Genomic DNA, 17881 nt, shown 5'->3' on the forward strand with positions numbered 1-17881 from the left:
ATTCAAAACTAGTTTATGCCTTGGACACTATATTTTCAGAGCCTTAATTTCTATCTATAAATCAGAAAGAAAGTAAAGTAATTCATGCAGTGTTAGCAAGATTATCTCTTCCTTTCTTTCCAGGAATTTGATGTTTGCAACTTTAAAGATGTTCTTTTAATATATTTTAGTATATACCGATAATTATGCAATTATCCATAAACACAATGTGAGTACAGATAACTTAATGCACATATTATTGTAGTAATGGTACCTTGGCACTGTGAAAAATTGTTTCCATGAATGAAAAGCGTGGGGTTTTTAATTATTCATAGGAGTCATGAGTACAACCAGTTTCCTTAAGGACCATGGTGATCAGTGAGGCATTACTACAGTACCAAACAATGAAATGCATAGAAGCTAATTAAATGCTGAAGCTCATCTAATGGGAATTCTCTTGCATGATGATTCAGAACACCTCTTTTGCATTGCATAGCTATGGAATAACTAAGAACACAAAATCAGCACCTAACTCTGTTCTATACTCCTAAAATTTTAAGTATTTTGCTGCAAGGTTTTTTAAAAGTTTGGTTTTATTTTTTTTGCTTTAGTAGACAGCTGGAGTCCTAAGATCTAAAGACACCTATGAAACAAACGAAAGGAACATTGTGGTATTTGATTAGTAAAGAATGGAACAAAGATTAACCTGCTACTAAAGAAAATCAAACAATTTCTCCTCAACACAGGTAATTATTGCCTCCAGCACTAGCATAAATCCTTAAGTGAGACAGGAGAGTACTAGCAGAACGTTTATTCAGCAGTTGGGAAACTTCTATTGAGAAGTTTTGGGGGTTAGAGCTGGACTAACAGAACACCTGGCCTGAAAAGTCTATCAGAAAACACAAATGGGATACCCTGTGCCATTCTATGACTTAAAGCCACTGTTTTTTAACAAGAAGTTTCAGACTTCTGACAGCTTTCCTTCCACCACCCCCCAGCTCCTTTGGCAAAAGCTTTAAAATGGCAGTTTGTTAAAGGCTGGGCTCATTACTATAATGTTTTCATATGCTTTCCTACCTGCCTGCAATAAGCTAAAGTGAAAAAAAATAAATTAAAACCCCACTACTTTTTATTATTATTAGGAACTTTTTGGCCATTTTGAAACATCAAGTTTCCATACTGAATTCAATTATGACAGCCTCAAGATCTCTAAAGATCAAAATAAAAAAAAAAAATCATTAAATCATTTCTGGGTTTCTAAAATTATCACTATTTACCACTTCACGTAAATGTCACTGAACTCAGTTTCGAGAAATTTTCTTTTCTGCGTCTAAGTGAAACTTCTCAAGGTATTAAGTTAGTACTTGTGCTGGTTTTGGCTAGTGTTAATTTTATTCATAGCAGCTAGTTGTCCTTGGGTTCAGCAGTAGCAGTCATTTTTTCTCCTTCTTAGTAGCTGGTGCAGCGCTGTGTTTTTAACTTTCGGAGAAGAAGAAAAAAAAATGACTGCTACTGCTGAACCCAGGACACTAGTACAGGGCTATGTTTCAGATTTGTTCTGGAAACAGGGTTGATAACACAGTGATGTTTTAGTTATTGCTAAGCAGTGCTTACAGAGTCAAGGCCTTTTCTGCCTCTCACCCCACCCCACCCCACCAGTGAGTAGGCTGGGGGTGCACAAAGCATTGGGAGGGACAGCTGACCCCAACTGACCCAAGGGAGATTACATACCACATGATGTCATGCTCAGCATATAAAGCTGGGGGTAGGTTGGCTGGGGGGCCACTGTTCAGGAATGAGCAGGCATCAGTCAGTTGGTAGTGAGCAATTGTTTTCATTTGCTTAACTTCTCAGGTTTTACAGGTCTCTCTTTGTTATTTTCCTTTTAATAAAAAAATTTAATCATCATCATTATTATATTTCAATTATTAAACTCCCTTTACCTCAACCCCTAAGTTTTTTCACTTTTACTCTTCTGATTCTCTCTCCACAACATGCTGGGGAGGGGCGGGGGGAGCGCGCAAGCAGCTGTCAGGGGCTTAGTTCCCCGAAACCACCACAGCACTTTCAAAGTCTAAACTGTAGTGAAATTTCAGAAATAAGAGTATCCAGAAGCCTTGATCCCTTCTTCTTCTTAAATCCATCTATTGTAAATGTATCACTATATTGTCAGTCTGAGCTTTTAAAATTCAAAGAAAAAAAAAATCTTCAAAGGAAACTTTGTTTAAATATAGTGTGGCTGGGCTTTGACTTTTTTTTTAAATTTGATCTGATAGAATTTAAACAAATTAATTGCAAATTACCTTGAAAACTGGATTATTACTTGAAAAAAGAGTGTCTAATTTTGACAATCAGAAATGTTACTTTAATTGCCTAAAGTTGTATACTCAAAGAAAGAGGGCATAATGATACAAAAAAGAGGGCATAATGATGCAAAAGTGTTGAAAACCTACTTGCTCCATTAAACAGGTAATACATACTGTGGAAAATTAGACTTATATTACCATTTTTTTTTTAGAGTTTGGCTATTCTTGTAACTTGCAAGACTAAGAAATGAAAATGGTTAAAAGGCTTTACTGACTTACCAACAGAAGGTCCAAGCCACCTTGCCTTCAGAGACCAACTAGCTCACACATGTTGCTACAGTTCAGCTAAGTAATGCATGCTGACTACAGAGCAGGTCAAGTCTGAGCTCTATTAAATACCTGTTCCCACAGCCAACATCATGGGAGTCAGATTCTGCAGTGCCACTGGAGATAACTCATTACTGTCATTCATCTTTGTGATAGCATGCTTGTTTACATAATTAGCAGCAGAGAACAGTTTCAAAGATTACCTTGCTAACTAAAGAGTATTCTATAACTAAACCTGAGAAAACTACTTCTCATCATACAAATATTAAAACATGAAAATCTGCCAGATTAATTTAAAGAATTTGGATGTTATGAACTTTTCAGTGTCTGCTAACTTGAAAACTGTAACAGGTTTTTTTAGTAAGTATAAATATTTATACAGATGATCTGTATTTAGGAGTTCAATTTTCAGACAAATATGAAACACTGCACATCATCTAGTTCTGGACAAGGTTCAAAAAGGCAAATGAGAATAGATTAATCAGCTTTCAGACCAAATAAAAGTAATCCTAAATTTTAAACCAATAGGATTTAACCTCTTCCATAAAAATAGACTCAATAGTTACAATTTCCTTATTCAGGACCTATATATGAGCTGAAAAACCACAAACGAGTATCAGCTTCCTTTTCAGTTCTTTGATTAAGTCGGCATTCAGAAGGAAACATAGACAGTGATATAAATTGGCATTCTATCAATGAACAGAGAGCTAGAATATTTTATTTTACAAAGTTAATCACATCTCTTCCAGTTTGAGCTACACTTGAACAAAATAAGCTTTTAAAAAAAAGTTCTCTTACTAAGAGCCAAATTATTTTGCTCCCTTCTTTGGAGAATATATGGAATTGCAAATCAGAATTAAAAGCAGGATTGCATGTCCAGATACCACAATTTGCATTAGTGTTTTCTAAATGTAAGTATCAATAGCTACTGCCCAAAGCATTAATGCAGTAACACACTGCGAGCAGATGGGAATTAGCAACCTGTTTTCTGTTCTACATTACTGACATCATTTCAAGTCAGACAGACTGAAATCATAATTTGGCAATGAGATATTCTATCATGAGACATTTTAAGTGGTACTAGAAACAGCTCAGTAAACTTTACACCCAACATAAAAACGACCAAGGAAGTCTCGTGCAGGTTAAGCTTGTTCCAGAAGAACTAAATTTCCTGAAAATGAATTATTACATAGAAACTATGACAAAATAAATTAAAAGAAATTAAAGACAGCTAATACAGCCATCTACAAGATTGGTATCATGGGATGAAGCCATTTCTGAATATATTAAATTCAACTTAATAAAATGTTTCTTTGATCAACACACTTCATGTATGTAATATCTAAAATTCAATACTGTCTGCTCCTCTGATACAATTTATTCTTTGAAGATTTGGGGAGCATCCTATATATGGATAATGTAGACCCCCAAAAAACCCAAAAAAACCCCCACACAAACCCAAACCAAAACTAACCTAATTTTCAATTTTACCATGATATTAATTAAAAAAAAAAAACAAAACAAAAAAAACACAACAAAACACAACCAAAAAACAAAACAAAAAGGAAAAACAAAACACCCACTACTTTTCTTGTTGTTGTTATGCAACTGCAACCTATGAATTTTGGCAGATACATCTTCATTAGCTGTTGGGTGCTTGCAACGTAGTTCTCAATTTTAACTAACTAGCCATTTATATAAATGCAAAAGACAATCTACCCAGCATCTCAAGCTGCATAAATCTTAGCTTCTCAGAAGGAAATAAAACTAAAATGCTGTGGCTTTTTTGCAAAGCTATTTCACAGACTCTGTGTGACAAAATGAACTTTCCACATCTATAAAATGTGAAATCCAGTGAACTCTGAATATTTTTATTCATGTACTGTCTTTTGCATCACACTCTCAAAGAGCTGAAATACTTGTCAGCTGTCACTATTCTCTCAAGAAACACATACACCCATAGCATATATACACACACAGTTATATGCACACATACACAGCATATATATAGCACATATACATATACGCACACAGAGTAATTTGTGACATTTTCTGGGAAAAAAGAAAAAAACTAGTTGACTTGTCCATGGATTAAAAAGAAGCACGTAGCAGAAGAAATCTAACTTCTTAGCTTATTTTTGAGGATGAAACTGCATGAGATAACTGAGGCAATCTGATAGGGTACTACTACCAGAAGGGAAAATCCTTGCCACCTCTTCCTTTGCACCTGCTCTGGAATTCATCTGACCCCTCAGTGAGCCAATTCAGCCCAGCATAAAATTATTCACTTCTTTTGCTGATTCAAACCTCTACTGGTTTAGCAAACCTTTCAGCACCAGCAAGTCCATAGATCAGCTCAATTTGTTTATTTCCTGCCTTACACAGCTACTACTTTCAAATGCCTTTCCATATACCATAATATTCTTCATTTTAATTGATGACATTATCACATGGGGATCAAGAAGCTCTAGCAGCTAAGATGTGTTGGCCAAATAAGACATAAAATATTCAATAGGGATGCCAACCAACTCTCCAGTAAGAGAAAACCAGAAACTACTGGATCATTTGCTCTTAATTTCTCTTGTAATCCATCAATTTATATCGCCCTGAAAAACTGCAAAAAATGGCAGGAGTTCTGCAACCATACACAAATTTGAAACATTAGTTTTGCCTTCTGTTCATGTCATTGCAAAGTACATTTTCATAGAATCATAGAATAGTTAGGTCTGGAAAGGACCTCAAGATCATCAAGTTCCAACCCCCCTGCCATGGGCAGACACACCTCACACTAAAGCATCCCACACAAGGCTTCATCCAACCTGGCCTTGAACACTGCCAGGGATGGAGCACTCACAACCTCCCTGGGCAACCCATTCCAGTGCCTCACCACCCTAACAGGAAAGAATTTCCTCCTTATATCCAATCTAAACTTCCCCTGTTTAAGTTTTAACCCATTACCCCTTGTCCTGTCACTACGGTCCCTGACAAAGAGTCCCTCCCCAGCATCCCTATAGGCCCCCTTCAGGTACTGGAAGGCTGCTATGAGGTCCCCACGGAGCCTTCTCTTCTCCAGGCTGAACAGCCCCAACTTCCTCAGCCTGTCTTCATACGGGAGGTGCTCCAGTCCCCTGATCATCCTCGTGGCCCTCCTCTGGACTTGTTCCAACAGTTGCATGTCCTTTTTATGTTGAGGACACCAGAAGCAAACTACTTTTGTCATCTATGTTTTTGTCATTAGATGCCAGTACTACAGAAACAGGAAAAGTTAAAAGATGACAAGTATTGTTTTTCACCACCCCATTCATATTCCTTTCTTTTAATTGTAAGTGCCTGTAGCCAATAAATACCAAGTACAGTAAGCCACCAAACAGGAGTTGGAAAGCTTAATCTGTCCCTTAACATAATATTCTGATTTTTCACATTACCTATTTTTCTGCACTTTTCACTTATGCAGAATGGCCCCCCTCCAAACAATACGCTGGCCAAGAATATACTTAACATCCTATGTAAAATTTTCACACTAACACATATATATAATCACATAATGAGACCCATTCCCAGAATTAGTAAGAAATTATAATAAGAAATGCATCCTTCTGTTTTAAATGTGATTATCTTTCTCATTCGCAAATGTCAGGTGAGAGTTTTACTTGCTATGTAATTTCAATAACAAAGAAGTGGTGAATCAGGAAAAAAGTCTCACTTGTGAAATATGGTTGATTGAAGATTCCATACGTCGAAGTTGGGATGCTTGGATATCCAGCATTTGGAGAACATTGTTGGCCAAAGTGTTGATCAGGTAGGCTACGCTTGCTAATGACTGGGTTGTGTAGGCTTTGGTTTCTTCCAGGGCTCGCTGCTTATCTGCTGACTAAAAGCAGAAATAAAAGGTTTACTTGAAGTCTCTCACACAAAGATTCTTCAAATGAATCCCTTTTCCCTGTCTTTAAAAGAACAAAGACTTATACAAGTCAAACTAATTCTACATCAAAGTTACAATTTTTCCTCCTTTCCATTCATGCCACAAAAGATACCTTGTATTAAGATATTTGTATTAAGAGTTTCTATATTTTATACAAGCTCAAATATAGTACGATACAATACCCTCATCTTTTTATCAAAGTGCAATTTTATACTGTATTTTAGCAATAAACTTCAAAAGTGTTCAGAGATACCTATAATTTAGTTCTTTTAAAGCTCTGTATTATTTAGAACTGCTTAGTTCTTCTAAACTTTGTACTCCAATTAAATCTCCTAACAGCCTCTACGGATCTGCCAAATACCCTAGTCCTCATCTTTCCCAATTATTTAGACTTCATTATCGCCACAAATGGCTGCTCACAGTGAATGAGCTACAATTACTCCCTTAAAATGGTAGGTTAATAAAATTTGAGAGGAACAGTTTTCAAAGAGAACAAGTCTGTTTTCTTTTTAAAGATGAGCTTCTTCACACTGTCAGTATTTTCTTCTATAAAGAATTAATACGATTCATTTTTCTAGTAGTCGAGCACCTAAACTTATTAAAGCTATCAAGCCAGAAGACATCCATCACAAGTTTAAAAACACACAAACATTTAGAACAACATTACAAATAATAAGCTAAGAGTTGTCAGGCTTCTTCTCCCTTGAGTAACAGTTCACATCACTAAGATCTAATTCAGTACAAAGAATACAAATTAAAGCATGGGTAAAACATATGATTAAGCTGCTAAGAAACTTTTACATTTCCAAGCCTTTGGACTACATGAAATTTCATTTTTAGGTGGCTATTTCCTGAGACCCTGTAGTAAGACTCTTCAAGGATGGGAGTGGAAGTCACCCAAAAAACAACTAACAACCACACATGTAAACACAGACACTGGACAATTAAATGCTATTCAATAAATATGATATTCAATACTTTTTCTTTCCTGGCACCCTCTCCTGTGCCCACAAACAACACTGGTAATCTGGCTGGCCTGTTCAGATCCCTTCTTCTTACAGGCCATACTAGTACCACCACTTCCTAGTCTGCTTCTAGAAAGGAGGACAGCAGCAGCTGCTGTTCAGCCATATGAGAGCTCCCACGATTGTGCGGGAGGGAAGGAATGCTGTAGATGGGAAGCCTGGCTGTTTCCTTCCCATACCGCAGACAAAACCAGACCCAGCAGCAGAAGGAAGTGAAAATTTTAAGAGACTGCTTCTCAGAGTAGAGTATGATAATCCCCAACAGACTACGCTTGTAAAGGCTACCTTATTTCCAGCTGTAAAGAAGTTAGATAAATGCTATCCCCAGGCCCCATTTAATAACACATGACTTTTAGCCAGCTGAATAGCATGTCTTTATATAGAGAGCTTCAAACCCATCTTAAGGGCTCCCAAATGAAGGAATAGAAAGCTCTCTGCCTCTACTCTCACACTTATAAATGCATTTATAACTGCACTCATTCTTTCCCTGCCCCTACTCATAGCCCCAGCTCAGTCTGCAAATACCATTACCACAGGCGTACACACTACTGGACAGTTTCACAGCTATTCAAACAATTTCTGAATGGCAATAATAAAAATGACCAGAAGCTTGTCAGTTTTCCTCTGCAGCAGCTGACAAAGTCTACTTATAGAAGCAGAAACTGCTGATTTACATTAACACACTGTATTATCCAGAATTGCCAGCAAACAGTATTTTTTCATTAATAGTCCGAAGTGTTTGAGAACAGAAGGAAAACAACCATTTTAGAAGTTATGAGCCTCTGCTATGGTCCTACTGCTTAAAGAAATACGAATAGGACTATGTGTTCAGAGCTAGTCCTTTGATGTAAACTAATAGCTAAATTCAAGTTACCCCATTCACACCAGTTCAAACCAACAAGGAACTGGCTTCTCAATATTCAAACACATTAAAAATCCCATAAAACAACAATGCTATAAACACATTTGGAAGCGTTATTAGCACAAAACCCCTCTTGATTGAGAGGCCTAGTTTGTGTATTTGGCTGATAACCTGAACAACTATCATTTGCTCTGCATGCCTTTATATGGAGACCAAAATTCTCTGAAGTAAACTCATGCTTGGCACAGCATAATTAAAGTCTGAACTTTCTGTATAATGAAAGATGCAGAATGTGTTGAATTTTCAAATTAAAGATATTTGAACTACTATTGTCAAGCTATTTCACAACAACAAATTAATGACAGCATTTTAAAACAACTAAATTCACCCTAAAAAATTTCAAGTAATAAAAACTTGGGTCTCACAAAACAATTTGGAAAAGCAGCCTGGAATACTTACAGCAAATCTGAAGTTCCCCTGTAGAGATGCAATAATAAATTTAACTTGAAATGGTAAGTAGTGTTTTGCAAGAAATCATACTTCTAATTGAGAAGGTAGATTTCCAGAGGTGGTACCTTACCATATACTCCTATGCAACAAGCTTCTCATGTATACTCCCAATGGACATCAAATTATACTGCTTAAAACTGCTGCCATGCTCAAACCTAGAAACAGATTTAGATAACCAATGGTACACTAATAACTGAGTATATAATAACTAGTAACTGTGTAAACTAAAGGGATTTCTGCAAATAACAATAATTTCAGGTTATCAGTAAATCCAGTTCAAACAATAACCCTCATCAGACTAAGATCTGATACTCAGATCTTCAGTACACAAGAGTACCAGTCAATATGATTCATACCTGATTTTAAGGCAAGCAAAAAAGTTATTTCAATATCCACACCTACCTAAAATCTCTAGTGAAAGATCAAAAAACCCTGATTTGGCCCTAATCAAACCAATAGCCTCTCTGCAGTAGTTTCAGTAACCTATGGAATACTGTTTCTATGTAGAATATTGAAAACAAGAGAAACATATTTTGCTATGTTCATTATAACAAAATGAAGACACATTACTGTAAACATTTAAGGATATTAACCAGAATCCTTTAAGCTCCCCAGTTCTCAGAAACATTGCAATCAAGAACGGTAGCAAGTGTTTTTTCAGTGCCCTGGCCTAAATTAAATGCCAAGAAACAGACCATTGAATATCTCTCCATTTTAAAGTTTTCAACTACCTTTAATCTAGCACTCATGCACAAAAAATTTTGCATGCCTATGAAAAAAAAATATTTCACATTGTAACATCTACACACACACCACTCTTAGGGAAGCAATGCTTCCAACTGTTGAATCAGCTTGATCTGTACTTCTTTTTGATGGATATTAAATTAAGAAATCAAAGCTGTTGTCTGACAAATAAGTCTTCTGCAACACTGCCAATACAGGCAGCCACTCATTCCCAGTCTTAACACACCCATTCCACTAGTAATCATGATATTATGGAGACTCAGGTTCTAATTTAATCAGCAGTACTTGTGGAAGTAGTGATCCCCATCACAAACTACATACTCTTTGCTGTAGTGAACTAGACCAGGAAGCGAGTTCCAAATGAAGTTTATCTGATCCATAAACCAAATTATGAGTTCTTCCTCCTCCAAACCACTGCATAGCCACAAAACACACAAGAAAGCACACTATCAAAAATAGAGAACTATCCAGAGTTGATCTGCTTCCTAAAGGAACAATGGCTACAAAGTAGACACCACTGCAATTTTGCCAGCCCTCCACTACCTTCCCCCTTCACCTCCCAAGACCTGTCCACACTGCCTCATTTGTTTCCCTTAATATTTTTCCATTAACTGTGTTAAGAAAGTTGCTATGTCTCCACGTCTTAAACTTCCCACTTCAACTTTTCAAACAATGTTAAGAACGTACTTGAGCATCGCAGCTGGATCATCTTCACAGCCTTAAAAAGATAAGATGTTTGGATTATTGATGTCTTCCATGCCCACATTATCCAATTTACATGCAGCAACCTAGCATCTATTCTGTTTATCATTTTTCTCCACACAATGCACACAGCAGGTGGTCCACACTGAGTCACAAACCAACATCCTTATCTGCTCTTTCAGCAGTAAGAGCACCATTTTAACTCACCACAGAGAGCTCATCTGATGCTCCTGCCAGCCACATATAGGGTAAGGATGATGTCAGGCTATCTTTGCTGCAGCAGGAAGTGGCACCCCTAGGTGCACCCAGACACAGCAGCAGCCGTTGCTCTGCCCAGCTGTCCCCTGCAGAATATTTTCCATCTGTACGAAGCACCCACTAAAATAGTTGTTTTTCCTCCTCCAGAAAGCAAAACTATAGACTAGATGGAAATATTGCACCGGATGGATCCAGCCTAAGAGCTACAACATGGACTACAGTGACTACTCTGTACACAGCTGGGGCTTTTAGATAGCAGAAGATGAAAGTCATTCAAGTCAGCTATGAATGCACAGACTTCATATTCAGCCAGAAAAGGCATGTATTACTGTCCTGGGTTCAGCAGTAGCAGTCATTTTTCTCCTTCTTAGTAGCTGGTGCAGCGCTGTGGTTTTGACTTTCAGCCTGGGAACAGCACTGATAACACCGATGTTTTTAGCTGCTGCTCAGTAATGCTTACTCTGACCAAGGAGTTCGTGAGTCTCATGCTCTGCCAGGGAGGAGGGGAAGCCGAGAGGAAGCAGAAACAGGACACCCGACCCAAACTAGCCAAAGCTACACCAGAGTACATCATGTCCACTATATAAACTGGGGGCAGTTACCTGTAGGGGTTAGACCACTGCTGGGGTCGGGCTGGGTGTCGGTCGGCAGGTGGTGAGCAGTTGTATTCTCTTCCCTTGTTATTTCCTTTATCATTATTATCATTGGTGGTAGCAGTAGTGGTTTGTGTTATACCTTAGTTACTGGACTGTTCTTATCTCAACCCGTGGGAGTTACATTCTTTCAATTCTCCTCTCCATCCCTCTGGAAGGGGGAGGGGGAAGTGAGTGAGCGGCTGCGTGGCTGAGCTGCCGATTGGGCTTAAACCGCGACAATTATGTACATGATGCAACGGTATGGGATTGCTTTCAGATACTGGAGAATTATGAAGCTTCTACTTCCACATGCTAGTCCAAACAAAGATGGACATGAAGTCTAACACAGCTCAGAAATTATGATACAAATGTGGGTTATAAAATCTAATACAAAAATGAAAAACATTTTCAGGCAAACACTGCTAGCATTAGAAAGGATGGGGAATTCAACCTGCAGTAACTGCAAAGAAGACTACTTTTCATGTCGGGATGCAGAACCTAGGCATCACTTTTTATAGCCACTCTGAAAGTTATGTTTACATTGCACAATTAGATTATCAGATTTGAATAAGAAATTGCCTGGATTAATGACTACAGGATATCCTTTTACTTTAGGACTTAAACCTCTCCATGTGTTTTCTCCTGCCGAGGGAAATACAAACTTTTGTATTTGTACAAGGAATATAAAAACAAATTATAAAGAAGAAAAAAAATACTGAATGGAGAGGGTGGGGCAGATGAGAAAATAAAACATGCAGTAAGATATGCAAAATGCCAAAATAATTCGGCTGCATGAATGGTAAAAGGAAACCTACATGCATATGGAGCACAAAAAGCAGGGCTAGAAAGGAATCAGATTTTAATTCATTCTTCCACCCCACAGTGAGATCAGGATTATCAGATTAGTGATAAAGTGATGAAGTCTATTATGCCACTGTTAAGAACATGAACAATTTTGTACACAACGACAGCTATTAATGCAGAAAGAAATTCTACAATGAAACAAATGGAGGCAACATGACCACTACAGTAAGATTTACAGAATATCAACCCAGCTAGATGAAAGAAGAAATGCTACCAAATGCTACAAACGCTACCAAATTAGAAGAAAAGGAAAGACGTCAAAGAAAGCAACATGTTGAAGAAAAATATAGCTCTCATGAATCGGAAAGAGCTAATTGAGAGGTCTGAAAATGGAGCACGAGAGGAAGTGCTAAAAGCTGCTGGCAGTTTAGTTGGTTGCTGTAGTGAGGTCTCTTTCCTGCTCCAGTTCTAACAAATAAATAAATAAATAAAATTAACCACTAGTCATAACCAGTTTCCAAATTCAAAGTTTTCAGTTGGGGTAACAAAATTTACACAACAAAGTCTTACCAGATCAGTCAAAAAGCCCTGACCTATAAGTTGATAAATTGTGTTAATCTTCTGTAATAAACCCCACAAGTTGCTGCTGCCTTTAATATCAATATGGGCGAAAAAAAATAAAAAAAAAAAATTAAGTCTTCGAAGATTAATACTTACTGTTGAATTGAAAGGGAAAAAACCAAATCAAACGAAACAAAACAAAACAAAGAAAAAACCCCACACCCACTTTTCATTCCTGATCCTACTATCACTCACAACTAGCCTAAACATAAAAATCTCAGACAAAGATAGTTCTGAATGGAAAAATCTCAATTCATACTCAAATCAACTCTCCAGTGTACAATGCATGTACGTGATAATATTTAAGTGTCAAAGTGGAAGCTGAGGGACAAACTACACTGAAAGGTATGCCCACAATTTAATAATCACTTCCCCGACATACACAGCATCTCTTGCTATTGTTCTAAACAGTACCATTTAGTGAAACGGAACTCATATTTAATACATGAGACAAAAAAGTAACAGTGAAATTTTGAGAATGGAACAGATTAATTGCATTTAATCAATAACATGTTTATTTTGATTACTGTCAATATAAATCCAAACAAGCATTTGTCTTAAGATCAGCAAGCAAAACCCCTCATGCCTCTTTTGACATTGCATCAGCTCCAAGAAGCCTCAAGAACAAAAGCTGGATGACACAGAGATCAACAAGCCTGTGTTATTCAGTACAAACTGTGCCCAACTATGATACTGACAAAGCACACTTTGGTTTTCCCGTGAAAAACAGAAGATCAAACTCTTATATCATCTTTTCCATTTTAATTGTTGCTGAATTCCTTGAAGTTACTGAAAGCCTCATACATAATTAAATATTTTACACACATTTATTCAAATGCACAGATGGTATTTGCTTAGCCCACCCAAGTGCTTTCTGAGGTCCTTTCATAAGCTACTAAAAATGATTGAGAAGAAAACTGAGCATCATTAATTCAATAATTATGCCAAAATCATGCCGAAAAGTTACACAACTGGCAATAAAAAATACAATAGATTTCTGTTTTAACAAACCATCTCATTAAATAGTTACTTGCTCAAGAATATCCCTTATCACTTTCCTCACTATCAGAACTGCTCATTCCCACCATGAAAAAAACATGTACCATGCAATTCCTAAGTTTACACAGGTAAAACAAGCATGAAAAACAGAATTTGTCAGAAGAGAAGGAAATGAGATCTCCCAGAGCTCCTGGAAAAAAACACCACAGAACTACCAGAAATCCTGAAAAAAATCCCTCTGGATGTGCAGGAGGATCCATGTGTTCTCTTAGTACATTGAACAGAGGGGAAAACCCATTCTACCTGTTCTTTGGTATAACCACAGCTCCCAAATATTTGGAGGTTGGGGCAGATATTTTGGGGTTTTGTCAGTTGTAATACTATAATCTCTATTCATCCCTACATGTGACCATTTTTCTCTATATAATTGGTTATTCTTATAATTGTCGCTATTATTATTTTAGGAAGAGGGCTAGCGTGATTGCTTTGTGACTTTACTCAAACGTATGCACATTTATTTTAAAATTAAGGAGAACTGGTAGTCCTCTTGCCTATCTGCATGTACTCTACATCTTAAGCATGAATTAATCAACTGCAAAGAAACATAAGCAAACAACATTTTAGATATGAATAGGAAACACTTCTTCACACATACCCTTCCATAAACCCACTGATAAGTTGCGTGACAAGTTTCTATTATTCTAAATACAAAAGAATACGTAAGGAGCAAGACACACTGAAACCACACAACAGGGAAAGCATCAAGATTAATGGGACTGGTAATCTGGGATACAATTTAGCGGAAATGGTACCTCTGGATTTTGGAGATAGAATATTTTTATTTCACAATAATTTTAACACCACCATATCTGGAGAGCTAACTATAATTAAAGTAACCTGCTTGACAACTCTCTGTTCCATTTGTGAAGAATGGAGCATGCTAGTCTCCCAGTGACATGATTCCTTTTTTATTAGTGAACTACTCCCAGAAATGACAATACACAATGCAAGAATCAGCACTATAATGAAACTTGAGTTCTAGGTGGACCATCCAGGCACAGAGGTTACAGTCAGGCACCTAAACCATCCCACCTTATAAACATTTGTCAGACTGAAAAGTACATTTCTTCACAATTGCATCTAAAGTCTCTACTCAACATGTAAATGAAAGTATTTCATTTGATGTTCACACAAAGTGCTTTTAAAATTTAAACACCTTTAAATGTGAAGTTACTGGAGTAAATTCTAAATACAACTCAAAAGAAATGGGACTAGGATGACTGTCATAGTACTGTGAATTCTGCATATTCTAAATCTAATCAAACACATCATCTTTTGAGCTGAGATCCAACAGTAATCTAAGCACAGCAATCATCAAAGCTGTATAAGGCACTATGGCATCTAGGTTAAACATAATCATTACAGAAGATACCGGTTTCAGAATAAAGAATGCAACAAAACTATCATTAGATATTATAATTCAAACAACATTCAAGGAGCAAGCAATAAATGTGGTATCTATAAAAGAAAAATCCATTTCCAAATGCAAGGTTAATTGCATTCATCATATCCACTGATATAAGTATAAATAAGGCTGTTTCCATTTCATAATTAAGTTATGATAATAATTTGCTTATTCTACCTGCGAACTGATAACAAGCATGCTAACTGTGTAATATCCTCTTAGTACTCATACTTTCATAAAGTCTTTGATATCAGGTTGTTCTGTTTTTCAGATTACTAAAACACCATAATGATGCACTAAATGTCACTAGAATTTCTTGATCATAAGTGTGACTTCCCAATTTCTAAGCCAGCTGAAACTCAGTATCAATAATTCTCTACAGACAGTATCAGGTCATTCATTACATTAAAGTCTTTTCATTGCAGTTGATTCATTTGATATTTTCGGTGCTGAGCCTCAAACTGTGGGTTTGATTAACAGCTAGGACAGCTACCTCCCAAAGAAATGTACACCAAGTTTAATCTCCTAAATGGAAAAGCAACTTTTAAAAATACATACTGCATTCAAGGCTGTCAGTGAGGGCAAAACTAACTCAATGGTTTGAAATTTATGACAGAAATAACTACTGCACCCAAAAGATAACAACAAGTGATAGCTGTGGACAAGCACAGCTTTCCCTGACATCTAATCACTTGCAACACTGTTTTCATCCTGTCAGCATCACTTCAACAAATCTGTCATCTGTTTCACTTAACCATCACTAGGATCAAACTTAATGTTGTTTTCCATACATTCACAAGCACAGCTGACCAGTGTACACACGCAAATCTCCTGCTCTCACCAAAACTGGCAAGTTCCTATTCTTCCAAAGGACAGCCAAAGTCTTGTTTATGCAAAAAAACAAACCAGCCCTTGCTAAATCCATATAAGCTTCCTAGACAAGGTTATAAAGTTTGTTCAACACACAAAGAATATAGTTTAAAATGACAGATCACAAGAAACTGAACAGCATGACAGAATCCAAATGCGATTACAACTAAAACGTAGTTAACATGTAGTTATATCAACAGATATTCATCACTGCTTTACAGCAGCAGTTGTAGCTCCTGCATGAGAAACAAGCAGCAGTGACAGAAATGTATTCCCCATGCACATTTAAGACTCTGCTCATTCTGTTAATCAATGCAGGCTTCACCTTACTCTGTTAGCAATTTGGCAATAACACAGCTGAGAGAAGTGGATCATTTTCTAGTTCATATGACAACATAATTATTATTGGAGTTACAAATATAAGGCAAATTTTGGCTTTAATACTAATACAAAATCAATGTATTTGTAGCCATAAGTGACTAAGCCAATACAAACACACCAGGAGAACCTCAGGAACAGCAAAGATTTTCAGGTTTAACTCTATTAACTCATCTACTTGCTGTTCTACAATTCTTCGTTCACCAAGGATGCTTCAGTGTGCAGAGTTTTCACTGACTGTACAAATAAAAATAATGGATTAGTTCAGTTGAAATCAATTTTTTTATAGCTACTTGATCAAAATAAAACAAGCCACCACAGCCTCTGCAGAAGTTACTTTTGAGATGCAAAGTGGCCTTCAAAGCTATAACAAATTACAATCATAGAGCAATCATTCTGCTGTCAAAAAAGAAAGTTATGTGTACCAAACGGTATTCCCCTTAGCAATATCAGATAAACAGATTTTCACGCACTCAAGAAACCTGACCAGGTCCGCCACTTCTAAGAAAAGGATGTCTATTTCAGCTTCACAAAACATTACCCAGTCACAGCGGTTTATGTAACATCTGAGTTATTTCCCAACTTTGCCAGTTTCTTCATTCAACTATAAATTCTCAATTCATTACATAGCAATGACTGAGGCCAATTAATGACTTTAATTTAGAATCACAAGCAGAGTTATCTGTGGCAGTAGAAGCAGGTTCTGCTTCCAAGTGTCCATCGCCAGACATTACAATTTCATAGCAAGAAAAGCTAAGTAGGACACGCAGCCATGCCATCAACCGTCATGGTTTAGAGCCTAATGTACTAATGTAATCAGTCAGATGGCAGGACAGCTTGTAATTGCCAGAGTGTAATTGCAGCATACAAGGGGAAGATATATACCCTATTCAGCCAATAGCTCCCAAAAGAAAGGCAGGCAAATGTGGAGATGACACCCACCTCAGCTACCACAGCTATATCAGGCAGCCATTGAGCTGTATTAAGAGTCCCATTTTCACTAGGCAGGAAAAGGGAGTAAGGTACCCAAGGAACACAAGCTGCTGGAAAGCCTTTGCTGTCTGTCCCAGCAAATACAGTCCTGCTTCCTTAAAACTCTTCCCACAGTGTCAAGCCAACTAACACTAGTCTTTCAATTGCCATCCGCTGTCTCTACTTCTTCACATGAGCACTCCTCAAATTTTCATCATTAAAGATAACTAATTTAAAATATAACTTCTAGAATGACTATGGCAAAAAAAAAAAAGACAAATAAAAAGGCAGAGCTACTCCAGGTAACAGGAGTATGCCATTTCAAAGATGATCAATAGGTAGAAGAGAGGGCTTAAACTAAAACTAACGGGGCAGGAATTTGCATTATCACTTTTCTATTTCTAGGAAACAGCCACACTTGGATTACCCAAATCCATTCAGTGATCAGTTAGCTACATTTGAAATTATTCTTAGTTGGCACTTTTTAAAGCTGCTGTGAATT

General features: G+C 37.0%; 1 protein-coding gene across 14 annotated transcripts in view; it reads right to left on the reverse strand.

Moving 5' to 3' along the window:
- ABI2 (abl interactor 2) overlaps positions 1-17881 on the reverse strand; it is a 66149-nt gene that overhangs the window by 30138 nt on the left and 18130 nt on the right. For all 14 annotated transcript variants that reach the window (XM_065670157.1, XM_065670148.1, XM_065670147.1 and 11 more), the window contains exon 2: positions 6316-6483. In XM_065670157.1, the coding sequence (XP_065526229.1) occupies positions 6316-6483 (168 nt within the window). The remainder of the gene's footprint in view (positions 1-6315; positions 6484-17881) is intronic.

Source organism: Lathamus discolor, chromosome 3, assembly GCF_037157495.1.
Source record: "Lathamus discolor isolate bLatDis1 chromosome 3, bLatDis1.hap1, whole genome shotgun sequence".
Classification (NCBI taxonomy): domain Eukaryota; kingdom Metazoa; phylum Chordata; class Aves; order Psittaciformes; family Psittacidae; genus Lathamus; species Lathamus discolor.